Below are 12,441 nucleotides of genomic sequence, written 5' to 3'. Positions count from 1 at the left end.
CATGCCGACGGCGGGGGTAAGCACCGAGGAGATGCCCAATCAGGATGCGCGGATTGTCCCCAAGGGCAAAATGCACAGCGTCTCATTGAAGCAGAGCAAAACGGGCAGACACCGAAACTCCGAGTCCACCAGAGATCGAACCCACCCGGTGTGGACCGTCAGGGAAAAGATGGCGGCGGCGGAGGGCTTGTTGAATTGAGAGCGAGTCCAGGTCCTTCTGTTCTCCTCGACTGCTCGGACCCTTCTCCTTTTTTCCCTCCTTCTTCCCACCCTTTCTGACAAACCACAATATTTGATCTCGCCTGTGTTTTCGCTGCGGGTTTTGATTGTGTGGGAAGTCGCTGTTGTTTCTCCGGTTCTTGCTGCTTTACGCGCGCAAATATCACCCTCGGCTCTTCAACAGCCTACTCTTTTTTTGGGTCTTGCTTTTTTTTTGCCCCTCTAAAAAAAGTACAACAAATCAACACAAACCCTTCGTCATAAGCCCAGCTCTGCGCGCGCAGAGGCAAAAAGCAAACACCCTCACTTTCTCTTCGCGCGAGAACGAAACTCGGATCAAGACAAGCCGCCCTAAGCGACGACGATGGACTCCGTTTTGCGCCAGTCCAAGGCCATGTGCCCCTTCATGAAGAAGGCCACCGCCGCCGGCCTCCGCGCCATGACGACGGCTGCCCGCCCCGCCGCCTCGCCGTGCGGTGGCACCATCTCCAAGCTGCAGACCCTCGCCCGTCGCTGCCCCGTCATGGGCAAGGCTATGGCTGTCCAGTCGGCTCGCATTGGCCATGCCGGCATTCCCGGTGTTGCTGGCCGGGCCATGTCGACTGTCTCTGCCCACGGAAAGACGAGCAAGGCAAAGATTCACACGAGCGGTGCTCAGGAGGCGCAGGCTGTCGAGGGCGCCATTTTCAATGGCCGCGAGAAGGGTAAGGATTGATTCGCACTCTGGAGGAGTTACGTGGCGAAGAACTGGCGCTGACATGGCATTTCCTGGTATCCAGTCCCGCTTCCTCCTAGAATCCCAACCAAAGCGCAAGCCGTTGCCAACCCCTTGACTGCTGCCCGCACCGCCGCGCCGGTGACGCACAATGGCACCAAGTTCGATTACGAGGGCTTCTACAACAATGAGCTTGAGAAGAAGCACAAGGACAAGTCGTATCGCTACTTCAACAATATCAACCGTCTCGCAAAGGAGTTTCCCCGCGCCCACATGTCAACCAGGGAGGAAAAGGTTACTGTCTGGTGCGCCAACGACTACCTCGGCATGGGCCGCAACCCCCACGTTTTGAAGGCGATGCACGAGACATTGGACGAGTACGGTGCTGGCGCCGGTGGTACGAGAAATATTTCCGGACACAACAGGCACGCGGTGGAATTGGAGGCAACGATCGCCAAGCTGCACGCTCAGGAAGCAGCGCTGGTCTTCAGCTCGTGCTACGTGGCCAACGATGCCACGCTCGCGACGCTGGGGAGCAAGATGCCAGACTGTGTCATCTTGTCAGACAGCCTGAACCACGCCTCGATGATCCAGGGTATCCGCCACTCTGGGACCAAGAAGGTCATCTTTAAGCACAACGACGTAAAGGATCTGGAGGAGAAGCTCGCGGCGCTGCCGCTGCACGTCCCTAAGATCATCGCCTTTGAGTCCGTCTACAGCATGTGCGGATCCATTGGCCCCATTGAGGAGATTTGCGACCTGGCTGAGAAGTACGGCGCCATTACTTTCCTCGACGAGGTGCACGCGGTGGGCATGTACGGGCCACACGGCGCCGGTGTAGCGGAGCACCTCGACTTTGAGGCGCACGCGCAGGGCAAGCCTCGCGGCACCATTATGGAGCGTATTGACATCATCACCGGTACTCTGGGTAAGGCTTACGGCTGCGTTGGCGGGTACATCGCCGGCAGCGCCAAGCTGGTCGACACAGTGCGCTCTCTTGCGCCCGGGTTCATCTTTACCACCTCTTTGCCACCTGCTGTCATGGCTGGTGCTCGGGCGGCGATTGAGTATCAGATGAACTACAATGGCGACCGCCGTTTGCAACAACTACACACCCGGGCTGTCAAGGAGGCCCTCGGGGAGAGGGACATCCCTGTGATTCCCAACCCGAGCCACATCATCCCCATCCTAGTCGGCAACGCCGAGCTGGCCAAGCAGGCGAGTGACAAGCTCCTGCAGGACCACCAGATTTACGTCCAGAGCATCAACTACCCCACCGTTCCTGTCGGTCAGGAGCGTCTGCGGATTACGCCCACCCCCGGCCACACCAAGGAGTACCGCGACCACCTCGTCGGGGCCATCCAGACGATCTGGGAGGAGCTCGGCATCAAGCGGACGAGCGAGTGGGCTGCCGAGGGGGGTTTCATCGGGGTTGGGGAGCCGAACGCGGCGGCCGAGGAGCCGCTGTGGACGGACGAGCAGCTTGGTATTGCCGAGGCGGCGAGGACGATTGAGCAGGAGGCCAAGACGACGACGACTCGGGGTGGGCTGACGGAGCGGTTGCTGGAAAGGGAGATGGAGGGGTTGCAGACGGCGAGCGCAGCTGCTTAAATCTTGGGATTTAGGCAAGTTGGTCTGTCCTGTTGATGTGTGACCTTGATCGTTTTGTGTGTGTGTGTGTGTGTATACACGAAATTTCAAAACTTCTCTTCTTGTCCTAAACACCACCGTTTGCTCTTGGGGGGCTCGCCGGACCGGATATAAACCATTGAAACACGTTCTTTTTGAGCGTAAAGCGACGTGTGGTGGTTTTGGTGTTGTTGTTGTTGTTGTTGTTGTTGTTGTTGTTGTTATTATCGTCGTCGTCTTGATCTTGTAAGCGGGGGACAATCTCTTGCCCTACTGGCTTGCATATTTGTGTCTTTTTGCTTCGTCGCTCTTTCGATTGGTCTTTTCCTCCTAAGGGGAGTTACGTTAGGCGAGAGGCTTACCTTGGCTGCTATCTACCTATCCGATACATACCTTACTATGAAATGGGTAGGAGGAGGAAAGCTGTGGTTTTAACTTATAAATATGACGAATGATGGGGAAATTTCTCCCTGTCTTTGTTGGCTGGCTACATGCCTGGCTGTTTACATTACTTTTGATGGTTCCTTTTTCGAATATATGAGTGAAGTGAATGGGATAATACTTCTCTGTGTAAATTTCCAAAAAGAAACGAGTGCTGTCTGGTTGATGAGTTTTGGAGTAAAGCAGGCCATGTCAACGGGAGGAAAGATAGGGTGGTACCATGAACTTGATACTATGCAGAAAGAGAGGTGTGGTAAGCAATATACCGGAATGTAGTACGTGCGGGAAGCCCTCGCCTCTTCCTAACTGGTGTTGGGGGAGGGACCCTTTGACGGGTGCACCCGGGGATTCCGGATACTACGAGATGGGGCTTGTGTATGTGGTAAGAGGGATGGATCTTTTCGCCGAGGGGGGATTGGGAGGCGAGTTTATGAGAATGTTATGTTCTGGATGGCCAAGACAGTAGCCACATCTGGGAGAAGTTCGCGTATTCGCTTTTATGTTTGCTTCAAAGTTCACATATTCGGTTTGAACGCTTGATGATGAGCTCTCTACGTGGGCTTGCTTGGTAGCTAAATAACCCAACTCCAGTGTGTTGGGTTCATTTGATGTAGGTTTGTTTGTTTTTCTCATCTAGTTCTAGTCTGGGAAGCTTTACCACCCGGTGTAGTAGAGTGGGATTTCGGTTGCCAATCTTGTCGACGAAGGATTTTGAGACGGTGCATTATCTCGATAGATAGCCGCCGAGGGTCGCCCTCGCGTGTGTGGCCCGTCCAAATTTATTTGTCAGACAGGGGGGAACCCGACATAGACAGGTGGGTGGAGGGATCCTACCTGATAGGGAGTGGTCTGGCTGGTCTGACTGGATGAGATATGGAAGCTGATACTGACCTCTGGATGGGTAGGTGTTAAGAGAACTATGAAGAGAGGCCGGTGTTGTTGTTGTGCTTCTTCTTCTTCTTCTTCTTCTTGTTGGTGTTGTTGTCCCGAGCTTCTGATGGTGGTTCAAAAGGCACGGTAACATCCCCAGCGGTCCCGACCTTTCTTTTTCGCGGCACGCACGAGGATCACACAGCGAACCAAAGTTGGTGATGTTGTGGTAGGACAAGGCAAGCAAGCTGCAAGGTGTCTGAGCTGTGCCCGTAGATCGTTGGCGGGTTGGGCGAGGTGGGCGAGGCGGACGCCGAGCCGTGTAACTGTGTAAGTCGTTGATAAGACCAACACAGGCAGAGCAGCTGCATGCAAAGAGAAAGACTTGCTGAGTGAGATGCTCAAAACGAAGGCAGCCGGTGCCAAGCCTTGGGCGGGATCTTTCTCAAACGGCACAGCTCTTGTTAGCTGCTGCTTATGCTTCAAGCCACTGCCGCCCGCCCGCCTTTTAGTGCTCTTAGCTCTGAGGATAACACCCTCCTTCGAATATGCGCCAGTAATGTGCTTGAGGAGGATCACGCCTTTGTTCCGTGAGTGGTGCTTCGGATCTGGGCCCGCCCGTCCGCTTCAGCCGCTGGTCGTTGTGGGAGGGAGACTGACCAACCAACGGCGACAAAAAGAGGGTGGGATATGTACGAACGGAGTCGGAGGACTTTGGATGAGTGCTCACACCGACGGAATTTCCCGACTCCTACCCAGATCTTCGTACACTTTGTGGTTTAATGAAACGTTGGGGGCTTCTTGTTTTTATTCTCGAAGACTGGTGGCATACTGTGATCCTTTGCCGAGGGCACCGAGGGAACCGGCAGATTGTGTTTCTGGTTGTTGAAGATGTTCTTCGGTGAACCCTTTTGATTCAGGCTAGTCGAAGGATGGGACCGGGCGAGACATGGAGAGGGCAGTGACATTCTAGGCATCCTTCGATTAGACGAGAGATGTTTTGTATACGACCTCACACTGGACGAGCCATCAGATAAGTGAGTAGTGGGTGGGGAAGAGGGCGTTTGAGTTTCGGGGGAGAGATGTCTTGGCTGCCTCGAGAAGGGTGGCCAGAGAGAGAAGGATGACGACAGCAAGGCGGTTGGTTTTTTTGGAGCTGTGGGATAGTGAAAGAGAGGAAGCACCTCTAAGAAGCAAAGTGCGAGAACTGGGCGAGATGTACAGCCTGATCTTATAGGAAGGATGGGTTGTTACTCGCGTCCCACGAACACAGCATTGCATATGTTCCAGTCTTACGTCCGCGTCCCAAAGTCACCTTCGTCCCTCCCACCTGTTAGTTACCAACCCCGTTTGCTCGGGTCCCCCTCCTCATCGTCCTCTTGCTGCTCGATCATTGGCATCTTTTTCTCAATCGACTGATCATCCTCAGATTTGGAACCATATCATCAGTCAGTATCAAGTGAGGTTTCTCCGACACAGCACACCCCTTTGTCACTTCTTTTTTTGGCGGTTGGCGTTTTTCTTCTTTTCTGGGGAAAGGGAAGGCCGCATCTTCCTTCTTTATCACCACGTTCTTCAGCGGCGGGGGAGAGCGGGAGAGAGCTTCTTTCTCGTCAACGGTTTTAAGACACCACACGCCCCTCCAAATCGGTTCCCGATTGCATTTTGCATAACATTCAAATCTTATCCCCGGATTCCATCAAACCTATACGTTCAACGCGACCTGCTCTTTTGGAGGACAGCCTTCCACTTACACCAACCCAACCCCGTGTTTCCGTCTCCGTGTCAAGGCCTCTTGGGCTCCGTCCCCGCTTCTTGTACCTCTTGATCTCCCTTCCGATCTTTTGGCTTCCGGCCCCGGGGGCATTCCCAGGAAAACAAAGCAGCAGCAGAGCGCGGCAGCTCAACTTGCAGATCGCGGAACCTTGTCCTGCGGTGGGCGAGTTCTGTCACCGAGCCTGCGGAGCGGCAAGCAAGCGGCCGTGGCTGGCCCTGCTGTGACCGCCTCGTACTCTGCTCCCTTTGGCGGCACAACATTAAGGGAGCAGATAGACGGGAACAAGAGAGGAAGAAGTACGCTTCTCTTGAGGAAAGGAAGAGAGGGAGAAGGTGCCGGTACCCGAACTCTCGTGCCAGGCCGCAATGGAGTCTGTAGAGGATAGCGGCGGTGATGGCTCCTCCAAGAAGCCCACCAAGGGCCCGAGGGCATGCGGGACCTGTGCGCTTGCAAAATGCAAGTGTGAGCCTGGTTCTGGCCCGTTGGGAAAGTGTGAACGGTATGTTTGTCGATCTGTTTTAATTAATATTTTCTTGCTTTTTTTGTCTCTCATCTTGGGCACTGTTCTGGTTCCACGGCCGGCTGTCTTTCCCAGACATCTTTTTTTCTGACACCTCTCATTCTTCTTCACCGCCGCACTTTGCCATATACCAAAGTCCAGACCGGGCACGGGTGCGGGCAGCAAAATCGGGCGGTTGAGATCGATGGACGAGATCAGGCTGTCTGCTGTGTTGCTGCTGTCATCACCTTAAGCATATTTCACTTCATGCTCATCTCCGCTGTCAATGCCGATCTCAGTCTGGTAGATCTTGATCTCACATTCTGTGCGTCAACTGACTCACCACCGCTTCACCGCTATACAGATGCGAACGTCTCAAGAAGAAATGCACCAAACAGATTCCGGCTCCGCCTCGCCGACGGCGAAAGGACCGCAAGTTGACCCGCGTGGCCGAGCTTGAAAGACGTCTCGAGGCCCTCACAGAGCAGATAGCGGCCGGAGGCGGTCGTGCCGGTGCCGGGGGGAGCTCAGGAAAGTCTGAAACACCAGGCAGCGCCAGCACCGGTGAAGGGCTCGAGAACCACCATCACTCCTCTCTTGGAGGCTCTGAACTTGATGGCCAGCAACCCCTCCCAGCCATCTCACCAGACTATCATCACAGCACCAGCAGTGGCCCCAAGATCTCTGTCACGAACCACCATTTCACGCAAGCACCATGGAACGGCGAGTCATTCGAGGCCCTCTTGCCACCGAGCGAGCTCAAGTTTTCACCTATTCTTAGCAACCACCAAACACCTCAGTATGGTCATCATCATCATCATCATCAACACCAGCATCACCCTCAGCACCAGCAAACCCTGGGCGGCCTGGCCGTATCAGCGGCAGGTTCTGTCATGCCAGACGCCATGATGACCTCTGCCTCTCCGCCTTCTCACCCCTCGCCAATGACATCCTCCAATGCTTCAGACTCGATCTGGCCTGAAGGCCAAGAAGCCGAAGATTTGCTTCAGGAGTACCGCTCCCACATGCAGCATCTCTACCCCTTTGCTCTAGTCCCACCAAACCTGAGTGCCCATCAAATGAAGGAACAACGGCCCTTTTTCTGGAAAGGGGTCATGGTTGAAGCGTGCCATCACGATGGAAGGAGACAAATGGCACTGGGAGACCAGCTGCTGAGAGACATCAGCGTGGCAGCCTTTCAGCAGAGCAGCCAAAAGGGCCAGCCGTCGCTGGGGGCGGGGCTGGACTTGCTTCAAGGGGCGCAGGTGCTGCTGGCGTGGTATCATTACAATTTGGTGGCGGCCAAGACGACGAACCTGCTGTTTTTGATTCGGAGCTTTACGGCGAGTTTGAAGTTTGAGGTTTTGGATGCTCAAGAGCAGAAGAATGCCATTGCGGGTCTGGGAGGGCAGCCCAGATCGGAGGAGGCATTGGAGAGAATGAGGGCGTTTGCGGGGACGTATTATTTGGTTACTGTGTAAGTTTGTTTTTTTTTTTTTTCTTTGGCAAGTCTTGTTGTTGGATGAAGACTGACAAAAATCAAAGAGCCTTCACCACAAGTCACTGCCCGGACCAGCTCATGCCCTCGCCGTATCTGATGAGGTGCTGCAAGGTGCTGATTACGGAAAAGAGCTCGCCTGATGATGAGCTGGTGGTTCATTTGGTCAGGGTGCAGCGGGTGTCTCAGCACATTTCGATGAACCTGGCCAACTGGTACAAGAAGCCTTTGAAGGAGCGCAGGCCGTGGAATCAGGTGGTGGAAAACCTGAGGCTGTTTCTGCATGGGGAGAAGAAGAAGGTGCCGAAGCGGATCATGGAGAATTGTACGTTTCCGTCTGCTCCCTTCGCACGAGGCAATGCTTGCTAACCGGTTCAACAGTCTCGATGAAGGGCCACTTTATAGTCGCTGAACTCCTCATCTACGAAGGCTTCTTGAAAACCAGCGGCAGCATAGGCGGCTCATCAGTCACTGCATCCTCCCTGCCAGAAGACGAAGACCCCAGCTTCAAGACATCCCCCTCCAACGGTCTCGGAAACGACACGCCCTCCTCGCACTCGAGCAACAGCCGCCCTGCCTCTGTCATCCCCCTGCAGGACCGCCTCGACATCCTTATGAAATGCGTCCGCCTGGTCAAGGAGTACATGCACGCCCGCACGGCATCGGATCAGTCTGACTATCCCAGGTTCATCTCCATGTCCTCGTTTGATCTCACCTATGTGTTTGTCAGGATGCTCAAGCTCATGACTTTGTCACTGCCAGGGTGGGACGTGAGGACAGTACGAAGAGAATTTGATGGGTACTTGGAGAGACATATCAAGGACATGGAGCACACTGCCGGACGGAGGAAGAAGAGGAGCAGGACGATGACAGGGGCGAGCAACTACAACAGTCCGAGTGATGTTTACAGGACGCCACAGGGGGTGGTGGGTGGTGGGGGGAGTGGGATGGGGGGGTCGCAGCAGGGGCAGGAGAGGGAGAGGGAGGATCCGTTTGCGCAGTTGGCAAGGAAGATTAGAGAGTTGAAGAAGGCTTTTGTGAGTTTTCCTTTTCTTTCTCTTTTCGGATCAGTGGTGGCTAACGGGATAATCTACACAGGATCAAGATCTTCAGGATGGACAGTCGACGGCGCAACTTGCGGAAACGACAGCGCAGCTGGCGGAGCTGTATGAGAAGGCGCCGATGACGCTGGCGGATGCGACGGCGACGCTGGTGCAGGAGATAAGTCAGGATCTGGGGACGGATAGCTGGGATGGGGGGGCGATGGATTATGATTGGAACCCGGGGATGTGGGGAGGGGATTTTGGGTTTGAGATGGATGGGTTTTGGAGTTGAGAGGCCGGTCTTGTGAGAGATGATCAAGAATAGAACGAACGGAGCGGTAGCAGTGTATTGATATGACAGGGGAAAGTTAACGAGGTGTGACGATAGTGGGGGAGGATATTTGGCTTTGTGTGTGTGAGCGGGATTTTGCGGAAGGGGGGGAGTTCGGTTATTTGTTTCGTATTTATTTATCTGCAAATGTATATGTCGGGGGGTAGAGAGAGGGAAGAGTCTTGCGACGGTGTGAGGAGTTTATAAGAAAAGATGAAGAAAAATTCTATCAGGGATGAAGGTAGCCTGAGAAGCCGAACTGTTCATTGTGAGGATTGATTGGCCAATGGTTGCGGTGTGAAGAGGCATGAATGACATGATGTTGATCTGAGGTTAAATTATCAAGTGGCGATCAATCACCATGTCCACCCCCACGGAAGCTGTCATGGCTGTCAGACAAGCTTCAATGTGGGGTGGCCGACAGCGGGGGGACATGACATTTGCAAGTAGCGGACCCCACTGACTAGCTGGAGCAGTTGCCGGTGACGCTGCCTCTGCCCCTCCCCCGCGATTTACCGCAGCTGCTTGGTAGCTAGGAAAAAAAAGTTCCGAGAGAGTGCCCCTCCTTTTTTTTTCTTGTGTATGAGCTGAGCTTTTATTATCTTTTTGAGCCTCATTCTCATATCGTCTTATTTCTCATTATCAATCTTTAGAAGTGAGAAGAAGAGAAAGACACCAACCGCCAAAATGTCCAGCTACGATAAATATGTCGTATGTTCTCCCCTCCCAACTCTCTCATTCCTGCCATGACATGATGTACTAACGCAAACTTTCAAGACCCCCCTCAGCACCCGCTACGCCTCCCAAGAGATGATGACCATCTTCTCTGCCCGGGAGCGTGCGTCAACCTGGCGCCAGCTCTGGGTTTGGCTTGCCGAGGCGGAGAGGGAGCTGGGCTTGCCGATCCCCGAGGATGCGATCCGGGAGATGAGGGAAAATGTGAGGGTGAGCGATGAGGCGTTTGACAAGGCGAGGGAGTATGAGGCCAAGTTTAGGCATGATGTGATGGCGCATGTGCATGCTTATGGTGAGGTAAGTAACTCGAGAGGGGAAGGGGGGAGGGGAAAGGGGGATGATGTTAATGGGGGGAGGTATAGGATGCGCCAAAGGCTGCTGGACATATCCATTTGGGGGCTACGAGTTGTTATGGTGAGTTTTGATTTTTGCTCTTTCGGTTGGGGGTGGATGTGGTTGGGGAGATGGAATAGTTTTGGAGGACTGGCAATGAGAAGAAGAGTGAAAAAGGGAACTAACATCAACAGTGACCGACAATGCCGATCTCATCTTCCAGAAGAAGGCTTTGGACCTCATTCTTCCCAAGCTCGCTAAGGTTATCCAGAACTTGCAGGTGTTTGCCCTCAAGTACAAGGACTTGCCTACCCTCGGTTTCACTCACTACCAGCCTGTCAGTATTCTCTAAAGGGATCAAAACTGGGCTGTAACTGACACTACAAACAGGCCCAGCTCATCACCGTTGGCAAGCGTGCTGCCCAGTGGATCCAGGAGCTGATGATGGACCTCGAGGACATCGAGACTGTCCGTGACAGACTTCAGTTCCGTGGCGCCCAGGGCACCACCGGTTCCCAGGCTACCTTCTTGGAGCTCTTCGAGGGCAACGCCGACAAGATTGTCCAACTCAACGAGATCCTCTGCAAAAAGGCTGGCTTCCCTTCTGCCTACCCCATCTCCACCCAAACCTACACCCGCAAGGTCGATCTCAGAGTCGCCAACGCTGTCTGCGCTCTTGGTGCTACTGCCCAGCGCATCTGCTCCGACATCAGACATTTGGCCAACCTGAAGGAGATGGAGGAGCCTTTTGAGAAGAGCCAGATTGGCAGCTCCGCCATGGCTTACAAGAGAAACCCCATGAGATCGGAGCGTATCACTGCTCTTGGCCGCAAGCTGGCCCGTCTGCCTGCCGACTTTACTGCCACTTTTGAGACTCAGTGGTTTGAGAGAACTCTTGATGACAGCGCCATCCGCCGCATGGATATCCCCGAGATGGTATGTTTTGGGTTCGGTGCATCTTGGTTACCATGGCTAACTTTGACAGTTCCTCCTTGCCGACTCCATCCTCCTTGCCTTGGACAATGTTACCAACGGCATTGTCCTCTACCCAAGCGTCATCCGCTCCCGCATCGACCAGGAGCTCCCCTTCATGGCCACCGAGTCCATCCTCATGAAGCTCGCCACCCACGGTGTTTCCAGACAGGAGGCCCACGAGGAGGTCCGTGTCCTCTCCCACCAGGCTTCCGATGTCGTCAAGCAGCAGGGTGGCCGCAACGACCTTCTCGAGCGCATCAAGAAGACCGAGTTCTTCCGTCCCGTCTGGGGCGATATCGACAGCCTTGTCGACCCCAAGCTGTTTATCGGCAACTGCCCCAAGATTGTCGAGGATTACTGCAACGGCGAGGTCGCCGCTAAGTTGGCCAACTACAAGGAGTCGCTGGATAAGGCTTCTACTGCTCAGCTTTCTATTTAGAGGATCTGTCTGGATTTGGGGTCTGGACAAATGTATATCATGAACTTTGGGGGTAATAAAATGGGTAGGCAAAATGAATTAAAACTTATTATAAGCACCGTGTCTTTAGCCAGTATAAGTGGGGCTATTTCGCTTGATACCTCTACGTCCTCATCGGGGCCGATTCCGTAGGCCCGGCAAGGACGAACAACGTCTCAAGTCTCAAACGCAGCTCAGGCTGGAGAAGGAAGAGAGGGAGAAGCGGGTCGAGCTGGGATTACCGGCGTTGGAGCCGGAGTGGAAGCCTTGGCCGCTGGAGCAGAGGTATATCTGGTTTAACTGGGAGAGGGGCATCATCTCCGTCGGGGACGACAAGCGCGCGTTTGAGCGGGCGGTGTTGCCGTATGAGAGGTTTGTGCAGAAGTTGAAGTTTAAGTGGGACAGGACTTCCTCGAGGGGCAGAGGTTTGCTAATCTTGACGAGCTTTCATATTATTCGGGAGGTGGATGACTATCGGAAGTTTTGGGGGGAATTCGAGATGAAGTTTCATGTTATTTCGGCGGAGGATGAGTATTGGAGGTTTGGAACGGAGGTTGAGACGGGATTGGGAATGAGGTTTCCTCCTGCGTATGCGGGGAAGATTTTGACGGTATTTGATAAGATTCGGAAGGATACGGACCTGTATAGGGTTTTGAAGGGGAGGGGGAAGACGCTGGGGTTGGAGAAGGTGATGGAGGTTCGGAACCTGCGGGTGCAGATCTGGGAAATACGGTCAATTGCGAGTCCCCAGTCGGATGAGGCCACACACAAGGAACAGGATTGAGGAAGGGGCTGTCGTCAACAGACAAAGGGCTTTCCCCACAGCTTCTTGTCGTTCATAGCGGTTTTCAACTGTAGTGAGGGTTTTGAGGACTTTTGTTTACAACGTTAAATAAACAACCATGTCAGCCAGTTTGCC

General features: G+C 53.9%; 3 protein-coding genes across 3 annotated transcripts; all 3 read left to right on the top strand.

Annotated features, from left to right (window-relative positions):
• Positions 1 to 104: 104 nt before the first annotated feature.
• On the top strand, positions 105 to 3,211 carry HEM1 (mitochondrial 5-aminolevulinate synthase). The gene is made up of 2 exons (XM_062881808.1): positions 105 to 923; positions 999 to 3,211. Exons 1-2 carry the CDS (start codon positions 584 to 586, stop codon positions 2,543 to 2,545), a joined length of 1,887 nt encoding a protein of 628 aa, XP_062728010.1. The 5' UTR covers positions 105 to 583; the 3' UTR covers positions 2,546 to 3,211.
• Positions 3,212 to 3,814: 603 nt separating this feature from the next.
• On the top strand, positions 3,815 to 8,983 carry QC761_702210 (uncharacterized protein; the record flags this gene model as incomplete). Its single annotated transcript, XM_062881809.1, has 7 exons — positions 3,815 to 4,204; positions 4,291 to 5,206; positions 5,304 to 6,150; positions 6,515 to 7,627; positions 7,696 to 7,973; positions 8,030 to 8,685; positions 8,747 to 8,983. Exons 3-7 carry the CDS (start codon positions 6,017 to 6,019, stop codon positions 8,981 to 8,983), a joined length of 2,418 nt encoding a protein of 805 aa, XP_062728009.1. The 5' UTR covers positions 3,815 to 4,204; positions 4,291 to 5,206; positions 5,304 to 6,016.
• A 726-nt stretch (positions 8,984 to 9,709) lies between these two features.
• ADE13 (adenylosuccinase ade13) lies at positions 9,710 to 12,435 on the top strand (the record flags this gene model as incomplete). The annotated part of the gene is made up of 6 exons (XM_062881810.1): positions 9,710 to 9,733; positions 9,800 to 10,054; positions 10,120 to 10,171; positions 10,285 to 10,427; positions 10,481 to 11,026; positions 11,076 to 12,435. 6 exons carry the CDS (start codon positions 9,710 to 9,712, stop codon positions 11,502 to 11,504), a joined length of 1,449 nt encoding a protein of 482 aa, XP_062728008.1. The 3' UTR covers positions 11,505 to 12,435.
• Positions 12,436 to 12,441: the final 6 nt, after the last annotated feature.

Source organism: Podospora bellae-mahoneyi, chromosome 7, assembly GCF_035222275.1.
Source record: "Podospora bellae-mahoneyi strain CBS 112042 chromosome 7, whole genome shotgun sequence".
NCBI classification, from domain to species: domain Eukaryota; kingdom Fungi; phylum Ascomycota; class Sordariomycetes; order Sordariales; family Podosporaceae; genus Podospora; species Podospora bellae-mahoneyi.
Note: the sequence above shows the minus strand (reverse complement) of the source record. Positions and strands in the feature narration are given on the sequence as shown.

Bases quoted from the DNA above. Each gene is read 5' to 3' on its own strand.
- HEM1 (XM_062881808.1), top strand. From the start codon at position 584: ATGGACTCCGTTTTGCGCCAGTCCAAGGCCATGTGCCCCTTCATGAAG. The intron at 924-998 runs GTAAGGATTGAT...CCTGGTATCCAG, and splicing joins TTTCAATGGCCGCGAGAAGG to TCCCGCTTCCTCCTAGAATC.